The sequence below is a fragment of the Vicugna pacos genome, chromosome 24, assembly GCF_048564905.1.
Source record: "Vicugna pacos chromosome 24, VicPac4, whole genome shotgun sequence".
NCBI classification, from domain to species: Eukaryota; Metazoa; Chordata; class Mammalia; order Artiodactyla; family Camelidae; genus Vicugna; species Vicugna pacos.
Genome location: NC_133010.1, coordinates 11111602 through 11134143, shown reverse-complemented (window position 1 = coordinate 11134143; position 22542 = coordinate 11111602). Strand labels below are relative to the sequence as shown.

Below are 22542 nucleotides of genomic sequence, written 5' to 3'. Positions count from 1 at the left end.
AAGGCAAGAGAAGATGGCAAATTGCTACGCATCTTTTGCTTGACAGACTGAAGGGAGGTTGATAAGACTGTCAAAAATGAGCATTGCAATCTCCAGTTCAATCCAATAAAAACTAAATCCTTCTTCCCAACTTAAAGATCAGTTCTTCCTAACTAAATGTTATTCCTATTTAGCCAAGAGAATTACATATTATTTTAAAACTTGCATTATGTATATTTAATAATTAATCTATGTCCTTACTATTTTTCCATCTCAAATAATACAAAAACATCAATAACTACTGCAAGGAACTTAGTAATTAAAAAAGTCTCTCTGGAAAAAAACTCATAATATATGGTTTTGTTGCTGAAATATTAATATAATTTGTCTTAGTCACATTTTTAGGTATGCATTATGTACAACGATGGAGCACTGACTTACTACATTTAAGTTTAAACTTCCTCAGCACAATTTAATTTCCTAAATCTCACAAAAAATCTCACTTGTTCAACTGTTTCACTCTCACTTGCTCTCATTTCATAGACATTATGACTTTGATGTCATCGCTTATATTATTTCCTGGCTTACTTGCCTAGAATTCCCAAACATTCCTTTGTTGATCAGAATAAAATAGTATAGAGCTCTTCATAACATGGCCATGAGGACACCCTGTTTTTTGATGGGTAATAATTAGGGGTGGGGCAAGATCTCCGGGTGTTTAGGCATTTTCAGCAGTTTACGTTACTGTGCTGGATCTTCTATTAACTACTTCGTAGGAAAAAGTTCTTTCTTCTGAGCCTGCTGTCTTACGTACTATCTTTCCCAAAACGCCTGGTGGTTCCAGCCACGTTACTATCACATAATTATACTGCATGTACAACCTACTTGGGTTGCCAGTAAAGTGGACAAGATCCAACATGAATGATTCCAGCGACTGGCTTTGCAGATACAGATAATCCCCATCACTCCTGAGCCTCACCAGCCTGGAGGATACACTGTCCTCTCCCCTTGGCTCCAAGCTCCTGTACACAGTTGCCTCAGCGCTGCTACCTGGCCCAAGAGGGGGGAGGCACAGGAGCCGACCCTCCTGATGGTTTCCGCTGCAGCACCCTTAGTCACTGTGTGGTTTCAACCTCCTGCTTCCAGGTGTTCCACTTCTGAGCACAGGCGTTTGTGTAACAGCTCCCACCTTTAGGAGGGCCCATGCCAGGATGTGGTTTATTTCTGCAAATTGTCAGTAATCCGCCTTCTAAGACTGCCATTTGAGAGGAGGGCACCCACAGCATTCCTTCTCTTGTTAGAGTGGAGCTTTTACATACATCATATATAATATCATTTCATTTCCTATACATGTACTTCTCTATTTTATCTTTTAAGCAATCTTTATCAATCTTTATCAGGAACAGAACTTTCTATGACATCAAAAATGTTCTATTTGTGCACCACCCAACACAGTAGCCGAGAGCCACACGTGGCTACTGAGCATCTGAAATATGGCTAGTGCTGAGGATTTAAATTTTAAATTTTACTTAATTGTAATTAATTTAAATACCACTGTGGCTAGCAGCCGCCTACTGAACAGTGCAGCTCTGTATCTCTACATCTCACCTCAACCTCCCCCCCTTTTCATGTCTCTCCTTCCATTTTATTACTCTCCCCATTTCATTCCCCCTCCTCATTTTATCTACCTTTACATCTTATATTTACATAACAAATATGTAACATAAGATGTATATATCTTTATTATATAATTTATAAGACATACTATGTTTTGTAATTCCTTTATTGTAATATATATTATTTTTTTCTATAAGTTCTAGGAGGTGGGAAAAGCTGCCACTTAGTCTAACATCCTAAAATAGAAACCTATTCTGCTTTTGTTTTCTCTACAGAATAGAGTGAAAATCTAAATCAGGCAAGGAAATAGCATGAACACTACATTTTAATTAAATCCAAGTCTCTTAACAGAATCGATTACATTCCAGAATACTGGGGTAAAAGGCAGAAAATACTTTAGACCAACGTGGTATCTGAGGCAATTATATCCAAGAAATCATGGAGAACTACCAAAAGGGTGAACACCAGTACCTAATTTTGAAAAGAGGTAGATTCCATAAACAACAGAGAAGTAGACCTGATGCAGATAAGTCTGAATCTCAAAAAAAAAAAAAAAAAAGAGAACATATTGTTTAAAAGAGCTTAGGCATCCAGCTGTTATTACTGAGATGCTAAGAATATATAACCAGCAACATAAACACTTCCTTTCTGAGAGGACTATAGAGATATAAAAACACTACAGACATCTTAAGAGTCCCCCTATAAATAAATCATAAATTCACTGGTTAAATGATAAAACAGGTATAAACTAGCTAGAAAACCTTCAAGTCTTTTTGCTTTGGGATAGAACTTCTACTTACTATCTGCTGAGCAGTTTTAAGCACCCCGCTCCTTTACATTCCATAGTAACCATATAAAGCAGGTATCATTACTATCTCTATTTTATAGATAAGGACACTGAGGTACAAAGAGGTCAAATGCTTTGCCAAATGTCACTCAGCTAGGAAGCGGTGAAGCCAGAATTTACAGTCAGGCAGTCCAGTTCTGGAGTCCCTACTCTTCAACACAAAGCTAAACTGCCTCTTGAAGTGTTCAGTGATCCAAGACCAAGTCAATTAATTGAGAAAAATTTCTAACTATCGGTCTATGTTTCTGGCTTTACATCTAAAAAATAAGAATCTCTAATCACATAAAAATATTTTTAGCTATAATTTAGAACCTATCCTTAAGAAATCTGCAGAAGAAAAGAGCCAAGAGAACCAAAACAAGAAATGACAAGTTTTAAAAAAGCTCTACAGACTGAAACATTGATCCAACAAGACAATAAAGACACATGTATTTAAAAAAAAAATTACATAAGAATCTGACAAACTCCAAGATTAAGAATGACTGATGTTAAAAAAGTTTGAAGTAGTCCCAAAATTAGCATGAGCAAAAGAAGTCAGTGCTATATTGTCAAAAATATATACACTCCACTTAAAAAAAAAAAAAAACCTGAGCCTAGAAAAAATAGTTTAAAAGCAAAAAAAGTTAAATAGCAGCAAAAAAAGTCAAATTATTTATGCTTTAGTAAACATTTTATTTACTGGAGTTAACTTTTATTTAAATAAAATATATAAAGCCATATATTTTATAATAATTCTTTACTTTGCTTACTGAAATGATCCTTAAGTCCTTTCTCAAAGTCCACCACTTTCATCAAATGTATATTTTCAAATACCTATTTACCTGCGTAATTCCTAAACCCATGGATTAGGAAAAGTAATCTAAAGGTAGAGGGAAAATGCTTTTGCACTCATTTCTAGCAATAAAAGATAAAAGTTAACCAACAAAGAAACACATACGAAGGTTTAAGCAGTATTTTACATTTACATTAAATAGATCCAAACACTCCTGTAGACTTCACTGAGCTCTGGAGGCGTAACAATTTTACCAGACATTTATAATGCAGATTCTCCTATGTGTCACTTTAACAAGACAACCTGTGCCCGTGGAGACCCTCAGCAGCACTTGTGGCTGGTGTGCTGGCAAAACAGAGGCAAAGTTCCATTCAGGTCAGGGCTGATCCAGCAAACTCACAAAACTCTGGCGCTAACATTACCCCTGTATCTTGTTCCCTATCCATTAGCCCCAGACAGTCTAAGGACTTTGAAGCACCAAGCTCTTTGAAATACAATGGTGAGTCTTAAGGCTGACCTTAAAGATCAAATAAACATTTTTGCATCAATCTGTTAAAACTCATCCCATAGAGCTCAAAAGATGGGGGATAAGAAACTAAACCAAAGATCTGCATTTGGAGAGCTCAGTGATCACACAGATAAGAGGTGAGGCACTGTTCTGAAAACAGATGCTCTGCGTTATCTACCTAGCAAACATGAAACATTTTCTCTGGAGAAAAGGAATAGCCCAGAAGAGAAGACCTACATGCATAACGGTATTTGGGAGTCATCAAAGACAATGATCTAGTATAACCTTACTGAAAGTCAGACTGCTAACAGGTATCAAGTCTTTAACATGAATCAGCAATTTCATCTTTAGGAATTTATCACAAGAGATAATTTATCATAAGATAATGTGAGTAAAGAGTTAACTAAAGAGGTGTTTGCTGCAATACTATTTATAATATCAAAGCAATGGAAACATTTAAATACTCAAAAAGAAACTGATACTATTTAATGATACATACAGACATTAAAAAAGGAAAAGAGGGATATAAGATGCATGTAATACCTTACATGAAAAGGACAATATGCAAAATACATGGAGCCAATACTCAGGGCTAAGTTTTCTGCTTATGTACCTTTTTCCCTAGGATCAAATTAGCTTACTTGAATAATTAATAAAAATAATTACATGATTCTTGAAAAATGGATAAATTAACTGTAGTCTTAAGCTTAATGATATTTGGATCTCAAAAAATAATTTAAGAAATTAAGAAACTAGTTAACATTTGCTTCATTAAAAACATCAATATAGCTCCATCTTATCAAATTAATTTTAAATTTAAATGAAATCAATGATTTCAATGGAAAAACTAAAATATATAAAAAACAACTGAACCACAGATGAAAGATTCCATGATCAGTTCTCTATATTCTTACTACTATGCCCTTGAATGATACTAGTAATTGATAAATCAATAACCATCAAATAGCTACATGCAAACACCTTTAGTGACAGATTTTCAACTTAGCATTTTCAGTAGTGTATATTTAAAACATTCTTATTTCCTATATTGAGAGATGACATTAAGAATTTTTGATCATTAAATGCTTCAGGCAAAACAAAATTTATCTTCAAGCATTAAAAAAACAGAACTTAAATTTTTTGGAAAACAAAGTAAATTTTACAAAAGCACTCTTGAAAAGGTCAAGTAAATCAAGAAATGTCTACTTAGCAGAATTTAAAATATTAAGTATAAAGGCAAATATGTGTAAAATACTAAGTGGGAAGAACGTAAAACTGATATAAAAACCAAAAATCTACTGGATAATTAAAAATGTGGGTAAAACAAATGGGCCAGTAGAATAGAAAAGGGACTACATTCCATGTCTATTTAGAAATAAATGTGACAGAAATGGCATTTTACAATGCAGTAAAAGATAGACTGTCATTAACTGACTAATCCATCAATAAATGACAAGGGGACATTTACTATCACTTTCAAACAATTAGTTATATCTCTATATCATATATACTATGAACAAAAAATCCTAATGGATAAAATTATTAGGAAAAAAAGTACAGAAAAATTTTATACTATTTTTGTAGTTATGAATTGAGAAGGCCATCTTAACTATATCCAGAAAACCTAGAATCCACAAAGACAAAGACAAAACTAATTTGTCTTAGAACCGTAAACTCAGAACCAAACAGAAAAGTAGCCAATGGATATAAAAAATCTAGAGCAGAAATAAAAATTTTTATTTTTAAATATTTTATTTATTTATTATTGTATTATTTATTTTGGGAGGGGAGGTAATTAGGTTTAGTCTTGGAGGAGGTACTGGAGATTGAATCCAAGACTCATGCATGCTAAGAATGTGTTCTACCACTTGAGCTATACCCTTCCCCCCTAAAATGGCTAATAAATATTTTTAAACAACTAATCTAAGTGAACAAAAAATAATTTTTGACTGATCAGTTATGAAAAAATTTAAAAGATCCCTGACATTCAGTGTTGGGCAAGGTTGTGTAGGAAAAGATATACTCATATTTCAAGGAGTTTAAAAAGGCAGAATGTCTTGGAGGACTTAAGTACATTAACTACACTTAAACATATATTCTTTTTGACCCAGCTATTCTATTATACTTCTGAGACTCAATCTTGCAGATACACTCGCACAACTATACAAACCCGCATCACCAGGATGTTCTCTGTAGTACTAACTACAATGCTCAAAACTAATAAAAGTAACTCAATATATGTAGCATGAGAAGAGGGACAGGCTTAAGTAAACTAAACAACATTCATACAATGAGTATTATGCCCTCTTTTTTTAAAATGAAGTAAATGTGAATATAATGATGTAAGGCTGCAAAAGATAAACACTATCCTCTCTGACAGCTTTCCCATCTTGACTTTCAGAACTTGAAATTGTGATTTGATTTCTCCTTTTAATAGCAATCAAATTGTGATTTCCAATTTTCTATGGAAATCTATTCCATAGACTAGAAAATCAAGTTTTCTACGCAAGTCTAGCAATTTAAGATCCATGTACTATGAGATAAATAGGGATTTTATAAAAATGTTTTTGTATACCAACTGTATCATGAAAAAAAAAGTGTTCAAAATTGAACAATAAAGATAAGACATTACCTTACTGAATATGGAAGAATTTCTGATCTCTATACTGCCCCTCCAAAAAAACCAAAATCAAAATTTTGTCTGCCTTCCAAGATAATAAGCCCAGTGAACAATACTTTATGCAATAAATTTCAGCTTCTGAATGCCAAATATGATTCCCATAGCCATTTGTGAAAGGTTAAGATATAAATTAGATTTAGTAATAATCTATTTTAAGTTATCTGCTTGAAAATCAGCTAAAAGTCTCAAGTTTAAAAAAGATTCATAATTTCTAAAAATTTAAAAAACATTTCATGCTTTCATTCAAATGCTTCAATAGTGGCCTCCTTAAGAAATACGAAAACAGCCAATTCCTGAAATTATACTTTAAATTTATGTCCCATTAAAAAAAAAGAGCAATTAATGACATATTAATACCTCATCAATCACAGTTGATGTTCAAAGATGCTTGATAACTGAAAACTATCTGATGATATCACAGCTGATATGATAAATATAAATCTTGACCTCTCAGTCTCAACTTCAAAGTGATGCCACCTACTTTGTACAAAAAAGTCTAAATATTGCAAATCATTTTCACATACTTCTGACAAAAGAATCACCTTATAGTGATAATTTACAAAGAGTTCTATGGAATAACTTCCCAGTTTATTAGAAATCTAAATATTTCTTACTTGTATGAAATGTTTAACATAATTTAGGTGGCTTCTCTATACGAAAATCCAGTCATGATGAAAAACTACCAAAAAAGTTCCCAGAACACTTTATTTCGAGACAGTGATTACTTCTGAGGAGGGAGGAAGCAGAAAGAGTTGGAGAGACAGGGTTTTAGTTGTTGCTATAACTTTACATTTAAGTAAAAACTGGAAGTTAAGTTGTTATTTTAAAGGCAGATTTCCCTGGTTCTAAACAATCTGCTACCTCTTTGTGACCTTGAGAAAGTTATTTAATCTCCCTGTACCTCAGTTTCTTTTATCTGTAAAATGGGGACAATACTTTTTGCTATATAGGATTAAATCAGTTGACATATGTGAAGTGCTTAGAATAGTACCTGACACATGGTAAATTTTACTGCCATTATTATCATCAGCCTCACCAGCTGTAACTATCAACCCTGAAATCTGCTGGTATGCACTGGGAGGGAAAAGCGGGAGTTAGGTGGAATGGTATCTGGTCTTTTTTCTACACTTACATTTCAAACATAAATGCTATTTTTGTAATCAGTGATATATAGCCAGTTTAAGTGAGAAAGCAGTATAAAGTGAAATAACAAAGTTTTGGTCTTCTCTTCTGTTTTCAAAAACATGAGACAATTCAGGCTTTGGAGTTTGATATTTATTTTTAGCAGGAAGAATATACTAATGATGATGACATCGTTAGAAGGTACGCCCATGTCCAATACCTGCAACAGAAGCTCAACAGAAGTTAAAGAAACCACACCAAAGGCTCAAGGCAAAAGTTGTAAGACATTACTTACCCTTAATTCTGCTAACAATAAATACAAGTAACAGTGTATTTAGTACTTAAGTTTCATCACAAGATCGAAAACAGGCAAGTTAACTATCAAATGTACTTTTTTCTTTATTTCTACCTTTTTCTTCCTAGGTTAAAACTGGGCAACCTCTCTAAAGGTAGAGCACAGTGTCAGAAACTATGTTCTGAGAGTGTATGTGTGAGCAGAGGAGGGGCAGAATGAAATAGGGGTGATGCTAATAAAACAATTTGGGGTGGGAGAGCTCTGCTGACAACAACTTAATTAGCTGCTATCCACATGTGGAAATGGCAATCATCTCTGGCACAATCAGAGGCTGCTGAAATAAGAACTAAACTCTAATAAAAGCAACTTAACAGAGGCAACATCATAGCATATCTACAAATTTAAAGAGAACTGTCTCTTCAAAAAAGGAATCCAGACAAATTGGAAGAGAAATGTCTATAGTGGCAAACAATTTAAACAAGAACTAATCAAATGAAAGATTCTTTTAAATAAAACCAAATCTGGCTCATCTATCCATGACAACGGCTACTCTGTTCATAGGATATATGAGTGTTTCTTTTTTTAACCCTCCATCTCCAGACATCTCATCAACAGCATCAATCATCATTCAATTAAAAGAAGCAACAACCTTCTACCTAAGGGTGTATATGAGCTGGGAGTTGGGGTAGGAATATGTTTAGCATCAGAATCAGAGATGGAACAAAGAAGTAATTTAACACTACCTTCCTGAGCAAAAATGATGAACTGTTCAGGAACAGGGAGACTGGGGACTAGCTTACCTGTAACAAATTCTATGTGTCCCAAAGTCTTTATTTCTTAGTTATATACTCAAAAGACTGCAAGTACTCAGAACAGGAATTAAGTAAGTCCAACTACAATTTACTGCAGTTGATATCAGACTTTATACCAATTGCTATTTTCCCATTATTTTTGTTATTGAAGATAAGAGTTTAAACTCATACGATAAATTACTATTACTGGAATTTCACATGAATAATTTTAAAATGCAACCAATTTTGTTAATTTCAAATTTCTAAATTTACTTAAGCAGATTGATTTGGTTCAAGTAAAAAGAAACCAATCAACGTTAAGGAGTAGCTTACCTGGGCCAAAAGGTCTAAAAAAAAAGGTCTATGTCAAAAAAATTACAAAACTTAAGAGAACATTCAGATAGTTTTAAATTCCTACCAAAAGGGAATAAATAAGCACTAAAGAAGGAAAAGGTTACGCACTTCCAATTTGTGCTCTTTCTCTGCAAGGGCTTCCTTTTGACAGCGAAGGAAATCTGCTAGCATTCGAGTGAGCTGCTTCCTATCATCGATTTCAGCCGCCAGTCTGCCGTTGTAATCTGCCAGCAGCATGCAGGCATCCTCTACCGTTTTAGAAAGCCTTTCTCCAGATTCTTTATCTAAGAAAAGCACAGAATAACAAAATAATTACACAACAAAAACAATGCCATACGCTGTTTCCTTATCCCAACTCCCAGAAAAGTTCCAGCTCACATTTCCTTTCCTTACCTGTGATTTTATCCAGTAGGGAGACTTCTTGAACTTCAACAGGCAGAGAAGCTATCCTTTGGTGAACTGCTGCATCACCTGAAGCTGCATTTTCTAGATCTTGCAGTGCTCTAACGAGATCTAGAGTCTAAAATGTTATACAACTTTAGAACCAAGATAAATGAAGCTGAAACAAGTATAGAAGACTGGAAATTCATTTCATATCCTTTAATCCTTATGGACTATTTACTAGTTTAAATACAGACTGCTTTTGAACACAGTCCCTTTTATATATTACGAAAAAGAAGCTATACTATGTTAGGTATTGGAAATATATAAATTGGAAACATATAAATGTTTCCAATGGTAGAGACAGACAGTGTAAAAATAATTATCTATTAGAATGATGTGATTCATTTATATGCCAAGTACATTTAGTGGTAAAAAGGAAGGCAGGCTATAACTTCAACCTAGAGAATACAAGTCTTAACGTATGTTACATTTATTGTATTGTTATTATACCCAAGAAGAATTTGTAGTATTAAATTGAATATTGGGGAATGGGGGATACAAATCATCATCTACCACAACATAGAACAGTCTCCCAAATTCCACTTCTCAATGATGTTATTAAGGCACAAGAGAAATTTAGTTTTGGAATCTGTATGTTCATATAGTATCTTCAACTAGTCTACGGTTTGTTACTAAGATAATTAAAATATTATTAGGTTCCATATATCTGGTGGCTAATATTTATATAATGCTTAACAAGTATTTTATCATTAGAATATTTTAGTTGCACTGTTTTCATATCAGCTATAATTAGGAGGGAAGGGCAAGTCTTTGCTGATGATTTCAAAACTCATAATGCCTCTAAAGTTACTCTAAAAAAAAAGAGTAAATTTTCTTTTTATTAGAGTCCATCCCCATCCCACCTCTTTTTTTTTCTTTCTTTTTTCATCTCTAAGCCTAGATCTTGAAATGCTAGGAAATTACACACATGCATGAAAAATACACGGTATTATCAATTCTCTGTATATATTTAGATGACACTGACAGCCAATTATTGATTTTTCTTTAAGCTCTTCCCTTAGAAAAAATGCTACCACTGGAGTCTAGCACATAGAAAACGATCAAACATGATAAGAATAAATGAAACCTATTAAGAAATATACTATCCCAAGTGTGCTTTTAATTCATTACTATTTGTTTAAAAATCCCAATATTTTAAAAAATAATTTTATTATAAGATATATCCCCTCTACAATGAAAGTGAGCTTAAGAGCAATGATAATTACCAGGAAGCTTGTTTTTCATAATGCCCCCAATTAACTTATATATTATTATTTTTTAATCAGTCTTAGAAAGTTCTAAAAAGAAACCTGGCTTATGGCTTTGACAATGCACGCATGCCTTAACTACAACCTACTCTCACCACACCTTCACACTTCTACATGAGTTAATTCTAAATTCCCAATGCTTGATCAAGGATCAGGTAAGAAAGCAAAGTTGTCTGAAACAGCACCTTGGACTTCCTGATCGAGGAGAATGCAATGAGTTCAACTGGATCCTCCAAAGAGAAATTGTAGCCATTCTTATAAAGCCATAAATAAAATGGTAACTATACAGCTGAACCATTGAGAAATAAGCAGTACAATTAATCTGAAAATAGTTATCATAAAACAAAAAGCAATAGCATTTTATACAAATACTGAGGGAAGAGCCAGCCAGTTACTCAGATACTCCTAGGAAGTACAACTTAGGTTACTCTATCATCCGGGAGAATTACTACTAAATATAGGTCAGACCCTATATTTAGAACTGGAGTAAAATACCGTTCATGGAATCATAATGGGGCTCTTAGTATGAAGTGATTCCCTGTCTTAAATTATTACCAAATAGAAAGAAATACAAGCCTTAGTGTCCGGTTGTTCCAAGTGTTATGGTATTACACCTCTATTCAAGCTCTTATCCATGGTGACCATGCGGACTTCAGCATTCCTGTCATTGAGTCAGCAGGGGCTTCACTCAGGTACTAGCTGAGAGCCCCAGTCAAATTCTTTCTGCCTTCGGAGTACTTAAACTGCTATAAACCTACAGTTCTAGGCAGTAATTGGCTTATCTTTATTTTAAGCTCCTTTCATTGGGGAAGAGCTCCATCCAGCCTCAGGTTTCATGCAGTGAGTTCTGGTCTAGTCCTTAAACTACCCTAGAGCACGTAAGCTCTTTTCACTCTATAAGGATACTAATTTCTGCCAACCATGTCTGCTTCCAGACCAAAGCTCAGCAGGAACCATGCTGTGGCTCACATACTGAATTACGTTTCTGTACCATTTCTAGCCCGTGAAGATATTTACCTTGTTTTAAGAGTATGGCTATGTCTTCATTTTCTCCTTTTAAATTTTATCTGTCCCTCCTATATGTTTGAAACATAGAAGGAGGAAGCTTTAAGACTCAATGTCCACATAATTAATGTAAAAATGTTTTTCTGAAATCATCTGATGGTTAAGGAATACTATACTGTATCAACCTGGGAGGACATGGAGTAACAAGATAATGATTCTAATTCATCTTGTTTTACCATGGAACTACCTGGTTCTACATAGCTGTGTAGAACCGTATGAATATATACTCATTAATCTCTAACATGCATTTTTACATGTTTAAAAGCAAAAAATACTTAAAAGAGTAGTGTTTATCTCTAGGAACGGAATTTTTAGTGTACCTAAAACATAAATAAAATAGTCTTATCATATAATGCTTCATTCATTTAAAAGGAAACTGGATATCTCACCAGATCTAATGATACTTAGCAATTAAATCCTCTTTCTATGCAAAATATGACTGCCTAATGTACAATATACAACACACTAAACACAAACTATTTTTTAACCAGAGAACAACTCATGTAAGCTTCTTTCTGGTATCCAGAATTATATTAAAGTTAATCTACAGAAGTAAAACATCAAAATCAATAAAGCTTGGCAACTAAGGTAACTCCCTTAAGAGAGAAAAACTGCTACCTGTGGAGGTTCACTTGGAGATCCTAGAGAGGAACAGTTTTCATTTTCATCCACCTTTATCTGTTCATAAGTTCGCTTCCTAGGCTTCTTATCGCCATCTGAATTGAACAAACATTTAAGTTTTAACGAGACAGTGTACATTTTAATGAAGAGATGATGATAAAAGATTATATACTTACAAAGAGCTTGCTTAAGTTGTTCTAATACATCATTTTCATAAACAGACCTTTCTTCCCATATAGATAACACTCTTCCAAGGTGCTTCTTACAACTCTCATCAGTCTCACTAAAGAAAAGATAAAAATGTTAACACTAAAAATACACAGTCTATTGAAAAGATAATGGTGATTTTAAACACCTCCCTCCCTGAAAAAAGCTGCCCAAATGTTTACTGAGCACCACTATGTACCAGCAGTTCAGGGATAAAGTGACCAAGACAGACATATTCCCTTAAAGCACTTAGAGACATATTATTAAACAAAAAAATTAGCAAAAATGGTGCAAGTGTTAGTACTGGTGACTAGGGATTATCAAGAAGATGTCCCTGACCTAATGGGGGCTGAACGTGAAGCTAAGGAAGACTTCTAATGGGTGATTTTTAAATTTATTTAACAAATATTTATCGATCAAGGCACTATCTCTGACACTGGAGATACAAATGCAGCTTTATGGCAGCTGTAATTTGTAAATGCCAGAGTGTTAAAGACAAGCAGAGACCGAGCCCAGTTCAAGAGAGATCAGGCAGGGTATCTGAGGAAGGTTATTTGACGAAATGACATATTTTGTTTGAATTCTGAAGACTGGGTACACGGGGAGAGGGAAACCAGACTACTCCCAACCACTTCCCTCCGACTTCATCACTGTCACTGCAGACTGATGAGCCACTATTATCGCTCACCTGGATTTCTCTAACAGTCTTCTCACTGGTCTCCCAAGCCCTACTCTTTCATTCTATTCTCTGCTAATGCAAATCAGATCATACTCCTCTCACTCCTCTAAGAACCACCAATCATACCAAGAATAAAAGTGAAATCCTTATCCTGAGCCACAAGGTGGACATGTTCTGCTTCCTGGCTACCTCTCAGTCCACGTTTCCCAAATACAAGTCTCCTTCCTGGCTGATCCTCCAACATGCCCAGCACATGGCTATCTCATTTTCTTCTGCCAGTGTTTTCTCCACCTAGAATCCTTTCCTCCTAGTCAAATGGCTCATTTCATCCCTCCCTTTAGTCTCTGTTCAAATGCCACCTCTGTAAAGCAGTCAATCTTTATCTCATGAAATAACTGAGCACCATCATACTCTCTAGTTTCTTCCCTGCTTTGTTTCTTCATAGCACTTATCTTCTGACGTTGTTAATATTCACTTGTCTATCTAATTACCTCTGTCATCCACTGAAATGTAAGCTCCACTACAACAGAACTTTGTCTCGTTCACTACTGTATCATCGCCTAGCACATAGTAGGTGGTCAATAAATATTTTACTGAATTCTAGCATGATGCAACATACATAAAAAAGCCCAAGGCAGAAAAAATTAAAAGAGGTTAACTGAACCTAAGCTGAAACTGTGTAGACTACAGAGTGCGTGTGTGGGAGAAACGTGACACAGGAGTCTGAAGGGGTAGACTGGGCCATGAAGGGACACCTGGAATCTCACTCAGGACTTGAGACTTGATCTCTAGGACAAATGAGAACCACCCAAAGGTAAGAGGGTGCAAGAGCTCTGCAACTCTGGTTACAGTTTCCTAAATGGATTAAACAATACTGGAGATTATTGTGATTATACAGAAATGACATTATGGTAAGTGAAATGGTAAGAAGTCTAAAGAGCTGAGGGAACTTCGGGTACTACATGGGATAAAGGAAGTGAAGGAGAAAGGACAGTGTGATGTATTATAAATCACTGTATCACAGAGAGTTCAAGATAACACCTAATTTCTCATACAGGCATCTGCATAGATGGAGTTGCCCCTCATCAAGAGAGTGAAACCTAGAGAAGAAGCAAGTGTCACAGGGAGCAAGGACATAATGAGTTCAATAACAGACACAGCGTGTTTGAGATGTTTGGAGGCATATGACTAAGAAAGCCAATACACACTTAGACATACAAGACTAAAACAAAGGGAAAACATCTGGACTGGAACATAAAACTTTCAGTTTCTAGGGTGTGGATAATAACTATATACATGAAATGTATGAAGTCACCCAGAGAACTAGTAAAGAATATGACACCAGAAGAGGGACTAGGACTGAAGTGGAACAAGATAGTATCTAAACTGAAGGCTTAAATATTCATTTAAGAAAGCAACATACAGCAGTGTTTCACACTCTGTAATTTTTAAAAAATGTATCTACTGTGACTAAACCTGTAGGGCAGGTGGTGAATATATTTTCATCCTTAAATCATTCAACACAGACCATCATTCACCACTGGATTCTGTAATTCAGATTGATTTAATAATCTACCAAATATTTGCATATAATGTTTGGAAATAAACATGTGAAAAAGTTCAGACTTCTACTCTCAGAATTTTTCTGTAGCAAAATTCTCAACAGGTTTGCTTATTTTAAATAAACATTCTGTATTTCCAAAGCATTTAAAAATGTTATGACATACTCACACTCTAGAAAACCTATAATCATTATAAGCAGTATGAGAGAAAAGGGTATCAAGTTTTTTCAGAAACGTTAGTTGAAAGATTGATAGTATTATAAGCAGACAAATTTTCAGTTCAACACATTCATTCATTCTTAATGAATTTCATTCCAATATGGTAGTTGCTTTTGGTCACTTAAAAAAAAACTGAAATTCAAGTACTTCAAATGCCCAACTCAGCAACAGTTCAAAAATTTTTTCCTTCACAGGAAGTACTTAACATATTTACAAACATCATTTCAAATGAAATGTCTTTTTCAAATGAAAGTCTTTTCAAATGAAAACTTCAAAGAAATATATTCCCTGTTTTTCACTTTAATGTCTTACAGGCAAGTTTTAGCAAAAGGACATATTAGGCATTCAAAACAAATTACCTATACCCAAAACAATTATCATACCTTGAAACATGCTTAAAAGCCTCCACTATAACTGGTGCAAAATCTTTTGTAAACTCCGGCCCCTTCCTTTTGCTGTTCTGAATGACATCATTGGCTAGGTAGAGAAAAGTAAGCTTCCTGTTTGGTTTGGCTGAAACAAACAAACAAAATTAATCTACTTAAAATATCCTCACTTAACTTGGACAAGCTTTCTCAATATTTGAATTAAGCAGCTTGAGAACTACAACAAACCTACTAACCTTTGTGTGCCATGTTTGACCCTAGCTTCTCATTTTACTACCAAACTTATCAAGTCACTATTCTTTACAGAATAACTACTCTATGATTTCTGGAGATCACTCATGTGAGGAAAAAAGAGAACTCAAGCGGCAGAGGTGGTCAATGAATTATCTGTTCCCTTACTGAGTCACTGAATTACTTATTCTGGATTGCTAATCTTATCATTATTTCCAAACTAAGTAGTTTTTTACACTGAAATCCTCACATCTGTGTAAAAATGCATTTCTGTGACTATCATGTACTAAGTTTTATTAAAACTGTTAAACACTACATGAAATATAGCCACTTAAAGCAAGATGGTGATTGATCATGTTATTAAAATAGTGTGCTAAATCTTTAGTTGAATTCATGACTTTTAATACCCATGCTGTATTAAAAATCAGTCATTAAGTTATTGCGAAATGAGAGAGTACAAAATGTGAAATAAGTTGAAATTATGTATGTTTTGTTTATGAAATAAGTATTTGCCAAGCTTAACAGAATAAATGTTAGGGAGACCAAATGGACAAAGTTAAGATTTTTCCCAACTTTGGATTACATGGTCTTGAATAAGTGATTCATTTTAACAAAAATATGCTCTTACTATATTCTGTAGGTATAGTCATCCTTCTAAAAGAGCAGACAAGATTTCAATAACTGTTGAGCAGAATATATTTTACTAGCTACAATGATAAGTGGTATAGTAGCACTGATTATGACAAGACTCATATATATAAGGAAAATTTCTTAGTTGAACATAATCTTTTATATTGACTATTTTCATTATGTAATTTTACTAGAATTAAACTTGAATTATTCAAAGCCATACAATTATATTCAGAAACATCATACTTGTAGCATCCACATTACAATGGTGTAGGGGATTTATGATCAGGACTGATAATCCAATGCACTATTCATGTGAGCCAGCTTATTGGATTTAAGACAAAAATTTGGGCATGCTGCTTTTGGTCCTCAAGATCTGAGTATTCAATTTAAAATTTAAGACACTTTTGAGTTCATATCCTTCTTTTAGGGGAAACTAGCACCCCAACCATCTTATAAGAAACTGTAAAATATTGAGTTACACCTGATCAGACTTTACAGACCTGTGCTGCCATTGCATGACCTGGTTTGCCTGTCTGTGAGTTGCAGCCCACCTCTTTATATGCTTTTTAAAGTTGCTGGCATAGAATAAAAATAAGGAAGAAATGATAATACCAGAGAGCAACTTCTGATTGTTCTGGCTCTTGTCTGGTTAGTTAAACCCATAGAGTATGTAACTGGTTAAGATACCAAGACCCCTTACCATAAAGATGATAATAATATTAAGTTTCCCAATATTCAACCCTATCTCTTTTTATCCACCCCCTGCTCACAGAAATCCCCAAGGAAAGAAAAGGCCTTATTCAATCCAAGTATTAACAGTATTAGTTAATCCAAGTATTTGCCTTCTCAGCATCAAAACAAGCTTAAAAACTCAATGTGCTGACAATAACTCAATTAAAAATATACAATTCAATGTTCTAAGCATTTTTATATATTACCTAATTTAATCCAAATAATATAAGGTACCATCATTAACTGCATTTGGCAGCTGAACAAAAAGACATCAAAAAGGTTATCTCCCCACAGTGAAACAGCAAGGAAAGGACCGTCCAGGATTTGAATCCATAAAGTCCAACTCAAAAGCATTCCCTCTTTACAACTAGACTATGCCTCCTGTCACAAATGAAAGGGGATATTATTTTTTTAGAAGATTTAATATCAACTCAACCAAAATATATTAGAATGTTAGCAGCATTATTCACAATAGCCAAAAGGCAGAAGCAATCCAAGTGTCTGTCAACAGATGAATGGATAAGCAAAATGCGGCATACACATACAAATGGAATACTATTCAGCCTTAAAAAGAAAGGACATTCTGACACATGCGACAACATGAATGAACCTAGAGGACACTATGCTAAATGAAACAAGCCAGTCACAAAAAGACATAGCACTGTGAATCCATCTACATTAAGTACCCAAAGTAGTCAAATTCACAGAAAAAGTAGAATGGTGGTTGCCAGTGGCTAGGGAGAGAGAGAAATGGAGAGGTACTGTTTAATGGGTATAGAGTTCCAGTTCTGTAAGATGAAGAGTTCTGGAGATGGATGCTGAAGGTAGCTGCAAAACAGTATGAATTACTAAATATCACTAAATTGCACATTTTAAAATGGTTAAAGTTATGTTTATTTTGCCACAAAAATTTAAAGTATATATTTACGTTATTTTTCAAATTTGTGAGCTACTGACCTCAAAAATAATTTAGAATCTTTTCTGCAATATACACTAAACTAAAACTTTACAAGATTTCAACATGCATTCCCAGTATATTCCAAAGGACGAACTCTGTACTAGGAGCATGGCTTTAGAATGGGATCCAAATACCAAGACATTATTTTTATTTTTTTCTTTGTGGAACCCAGGCTTAAATATGAGAAATGCCTAGAAATTGCCATAAATTATAACCTTCTCCAAATTTCCAGGGAAAAAAATTTACTTCCATTTAGTTTTATGTGTACCTTTATGTAGAACAAATAATAAACTAATGGAACTAATCACAACAAGCAATTTCAGAAGAAAATCACAAAAATGATTTTCAAATAAATTTTGATAACCTGCAAATAACAGAGCCATAAATTGTTATTAAAACATACAAAGTTAACAGAAAGGGCAAACAACCCATTTCACAATTTTTAAAAGAAACAACACTATTAGCCACAGAATATAAGGCTAATTAATGGGTCTGACCTAATCAATTCCTATGTCTCTACTGTTCACAGGGTTCCTTATAAAGACACCTATTTTTCCAATCTTCCATTCAATTTACTAATATTCATTTAATGTTTGCCATGTGCCAGGGACCATGCCAGGTACAGACCAAAAATAACCTTTTCTGATCAATCAGGAAGTTTGCAAGCATCATACAAACTGGCACACGATAGGTTACATGACTAAAAATGTTAGTTCTTTTTCTTTATTCTTTCTCTTCACTAATATATCACACCAACACCAGAAGCATTTGTAAGTACAATATTATATCCCAGTGTGTCTGTGTGTATACTGCTGTATTTAGATCAATAAAGGAAAAGCCAAATAAGGACCAGTCAACTTTTATACTGTGAGAATGCATTTTCTTGCATCTCACCTAAATGAACCAAATTTTAAGCTCCTGTAGGTACTAAAGTCCTTTGTCCTTATCAACAGGTGCATCAAAATAACAATAATAATAAAATCTGGCTGACTAATAAGTGAGAACACAGTATTACCTAAAAAGTTGAGCAAACTCCCCAAAAAGAGCAAGACAAGTTCAGTTCATCACACGAGAAGACGGTTACATAATAATTCACAAACAATTCAAATAAAAGATCAATTACAAATCAACCATACTTCAATTTTACAAAAAGGAGAACAGTCTGGGCTATTGAACAATATGAAACAAACTCAGTCAAAGGATTAAAGAAATGCCATCCAGTCTCACTAATTCATGATCAGTTCATAATGCAGTTTTACTTCTTCATAATTGGAAAGTGGCAGTATCCTTACTTATCTTCTTACACTGTTCAGATCATATGCCTACTTACTTTGATATGATATAGAAAGTCATAATGTAATTTAATCACTGTTTTTATGGAGATTGAAATTTAAAATGACAGTAGATGACAATGCTGATAAATAGCTAAAAAAATTTTGTGTTATCTATAAACACAACTTTCTTTCCAAAGAAAGCCTTCTACATAGAGAAGTAGAAAAAAATCTGACTAAACAAACATATATATATATACATACATGCATGTATACCCATACACACAACAATGAGCATTACCACAGGTCTTATAGAAGGAAATCAGCAGAAAAGCTATTATCTTGAAACAAAAATCAATTAAAGATTTATTAACAACTGTTGGACAGCCCTATTTATTTCCCTGATGAATTACAGACTAAAAAACATGTTCATATGGACACATAGGTGGTTGTAAGGCAGAAACTGCTTTAACTTAGTAATAACTCTTTTGTCACAGAAAGTGCAGAACCAAGATGATTCCTGAATGGATTCCATCTGTCCCAGACAGCAGAGAGTTCAGTCAGACACAGAAGGCTGCTGCTTAATTGCTGAGGTGGGTGAAAAATGGATGGAGCTGCTATAGTCCCGTATCACCACCAGGATGCCTCAGACTTTGGGCAGCCCATCTCTTGCTTAAAATCCTTCAAAGATGATCTGTTTTAACATTTGAAATTCTTAATATGACCCAAAGGCCCCAAAAGGTCTGTCTATACCCACCACACTCTTCTCTTTTCATGCCCAACTACTCCTCCAACTTCCCCAACTCCTACCATGCGCTAGACCTCAGTTAAATGGGTTCCTCTAGTTTTCCTCTGACAACCCAGTACACACAGGTTAGGCAGCCCTGATATGCTCTCATTGCACCTCATACTTTTCCTATGGAGCACTTACCCCCGCTATAATTGTTTTTATTTAATCTAGTGCTTCCCAACTGAATTCCATCTAAAGCAAAAATTGTCAGTCTCATCTACCAATCCAAGGAATCAACCCCAAAAGCTGACTCATAATTTGCTCAGTATTTACTAACTCAATAAATTTTGGCCTAAACCTATGCCTTTAATTATTGTTCCACTAACCTGGCTTCTGGTCTTAATCTTACCCAAAGGTGAAACGAAAACGCATGTAAAATTACACTACTCTCAGAAACCTCAACTTCAAATTCAGATTATGAAAGACAAACTTCTTTACAGATGTAGCTGCTCTTCCTTATTTTGATGTATTGAGTTCAAATATGTTCCTTTCCTCATCCTCATTCTAGAGTTCTCACAAATCAATAACGTATTAAAAAAATGGGCAAGCAGTGTGAATGAGAAAGTCAAAGAAACACAAATGTTAAGCAAATAAAACCAACTATCATTTTCTACTTGTAGACTGATCAATATGAAAGCCTGACACTAACTAAAGTTAGCAAGAGTATGGGTGTCCCCTTTAAATACCTTCAGGTATTGGTGATTAAAATATAAATTAGAGCAACATCTTAGAAAAATAATTTGGGGATATCAATGAAAAATGTAAATGCAAAATCCCCTGGCCCTGCAAGTTTCATTCTCTGAATTTATCCCATGGGTGTATTCCCATAAATGCACAAAGAAATCACTAAGGATACTCGTGATGACAACAAGAAAGAGAGGCCTAAGTAAGTCATGGTACAGCTGAACAATCCAATACTCTACAGTCGTTCAAAAATGAGACAGATTTATACACTGATATGGAAAGATATCTAAGACATAGTATTTAGTTACACACATCGACCTAAACACACACCCACAACAGATAGCTCTACTGTGAGGGAAGATCAAGAAAGAATTTGGCAGGGATCAAGAGTTATTAGCAAAGAATTAAATCATAACAGGGAAACATATGAGCTATATACTAAATGATCAGAGCCTACATGCTGAAAAGGGCTTCTGGTTAGTGCTGACTTAGTGCTCCAGTCACTGACTTTGTCCGGCAGGTGCTTTTACCCAGGGTCTCTCCTATTTCAACTTCTGGTAAAAAACAAAACAACTCCACCTTGTTCCAGACAAATGGACATCTTTCCCATTTTAAAAGGCCAGGGGCAATCCTGGTTCCTCAAACCTTAAAAACTTTGATTTTTGGTATATGCAACAAATGAACTCTTAAAATCTTGAAAAGAACAAACTTCATCCTGGACCACTACACCACTATAAAAGACACTGTGAACTAGAAGAGTTCTAAAGAATACACATCACATTGTTTATTCACATTATGCTTACATCCACTCAGAATTGAAACTAAAACCTCTTTTGGCTTATTAAAAATATTTTTAAAAGTATAGTCAGTTACAATGTGTCAATTTCTGGTGTATAGGACAAAGTCCCCGTCATGCAGATATATACATACATTCATTTTCATATTCTTAAATCTCTACCTTTCCTTTTATATACATTCCTCTTCTTGTACCAGCATCATACTCTTGCAGTTTCAATGTCTTTACAGTCTGCATGGATACCTAAAAGGGCATGCTACTTTCATTATTATTTTCCCTTCAAAATTGTCAACACTCACAAGACAAAAATTTCCTTGGTTCTTCCTCCACATTTACTTTTCCCAGTGATTTACAGAATTAGCTTTAAGTTTCTTTTAAGAAAACAAATTTCTCACAGACTTTCCTGAATTTACAGATTAATCTGGGGATAACTGACCTCTATGCAATAGATTTTTACTTAGCATTTTTACCTACTATTGTACTTTTAAAAAATTACAACAATGTGTTTTAAACCAATAAAAAAGTAAAAATTAGTGTTCAGCATAGTTATATTAAAATAAGCTTGTTAAAATACTAACACAAATGTGAACCTGAAAATATCCTGTAATATCAAAGACAAAAAAACACCAGGAGAAAACATTAGTCTCAGAGTTCCAAACGATGTGTCCCAATCCCAATATAAACACCAATTTGTAAGAGGACTTCTACTTCTGGGAAGATAGAGCAGACATACTTGTCCCTATTTCTCCTGCAAAGTACAACTACAAACCCTGGTCATCACAAATAAAGCAAACATGAGACAAAAGAAGGCAGACTGGCTAGAGACCTTGGGATCCAAAGAACAACACAAGGTGAGTTCCCAGAGCTTTCATGTTGCCTCATATATCTCAGATTCAAAGTTGAAGAGGCCAGCAACCCAGAAATCCTAAGAGGTGCAGACATAAAGAGCTAAAACAAAAGCCTCCTCACTCTAGCCAAAGGACCAGGAAAAGGACAGCACAGTAAGACAGAAAACTTTTAGATAATAACCA

At 34.4% G+C, this 22542-nt stretch overlaps 1 protein-coding gene across 2 annotated transcripts in view; it reads right to left on the bottom strand.

Annotated features, from left to right (window-relative positions):
• The window catches only part of RPRD1A (regulation of nuclear pre-mRNA domain containing 1A), a 55742-nt gene that overhangs the window by 18442 nt on the left and 14758 nt on the right, over positions 1 to 22542 (bottom strand). Inside the window, exons 2-7 of one of the 2 annotated variants that reach the window (XM_031690348.2) lie at positions 15414 to 15543; positions 12540 to 12646; positions 12361 to 12458; positions 9359 to 9485; positions 9074 to 9249; positions 7524 to 7745 (exon numbers count right to left, since the gene is read on the bottom strand). In XM_031690348.2, the coding sequence (XP_031546208.1) occupies positions 7539 to 7745; positions 9074 to 9249; positions 9359 to 9485; positions 12361 to 12458; positions 12540 to 12646; positions 15414 to 15543 (845 nt within the window). In that variant the 3' untranslated portion in view covers positions 7524 to 7538. Of the gene's footprint in view, positions 1 to 7523; positions 7746 to 9073; positions 9250 to 9358; positions 9486 to 12360; positions 12459 to 12539; positions 12647 to 15413; positions 15544 to 22542 lie in introns of those variants that run through there. The other variant, XM_006202317.4, reaches the window with a different exon arrangement.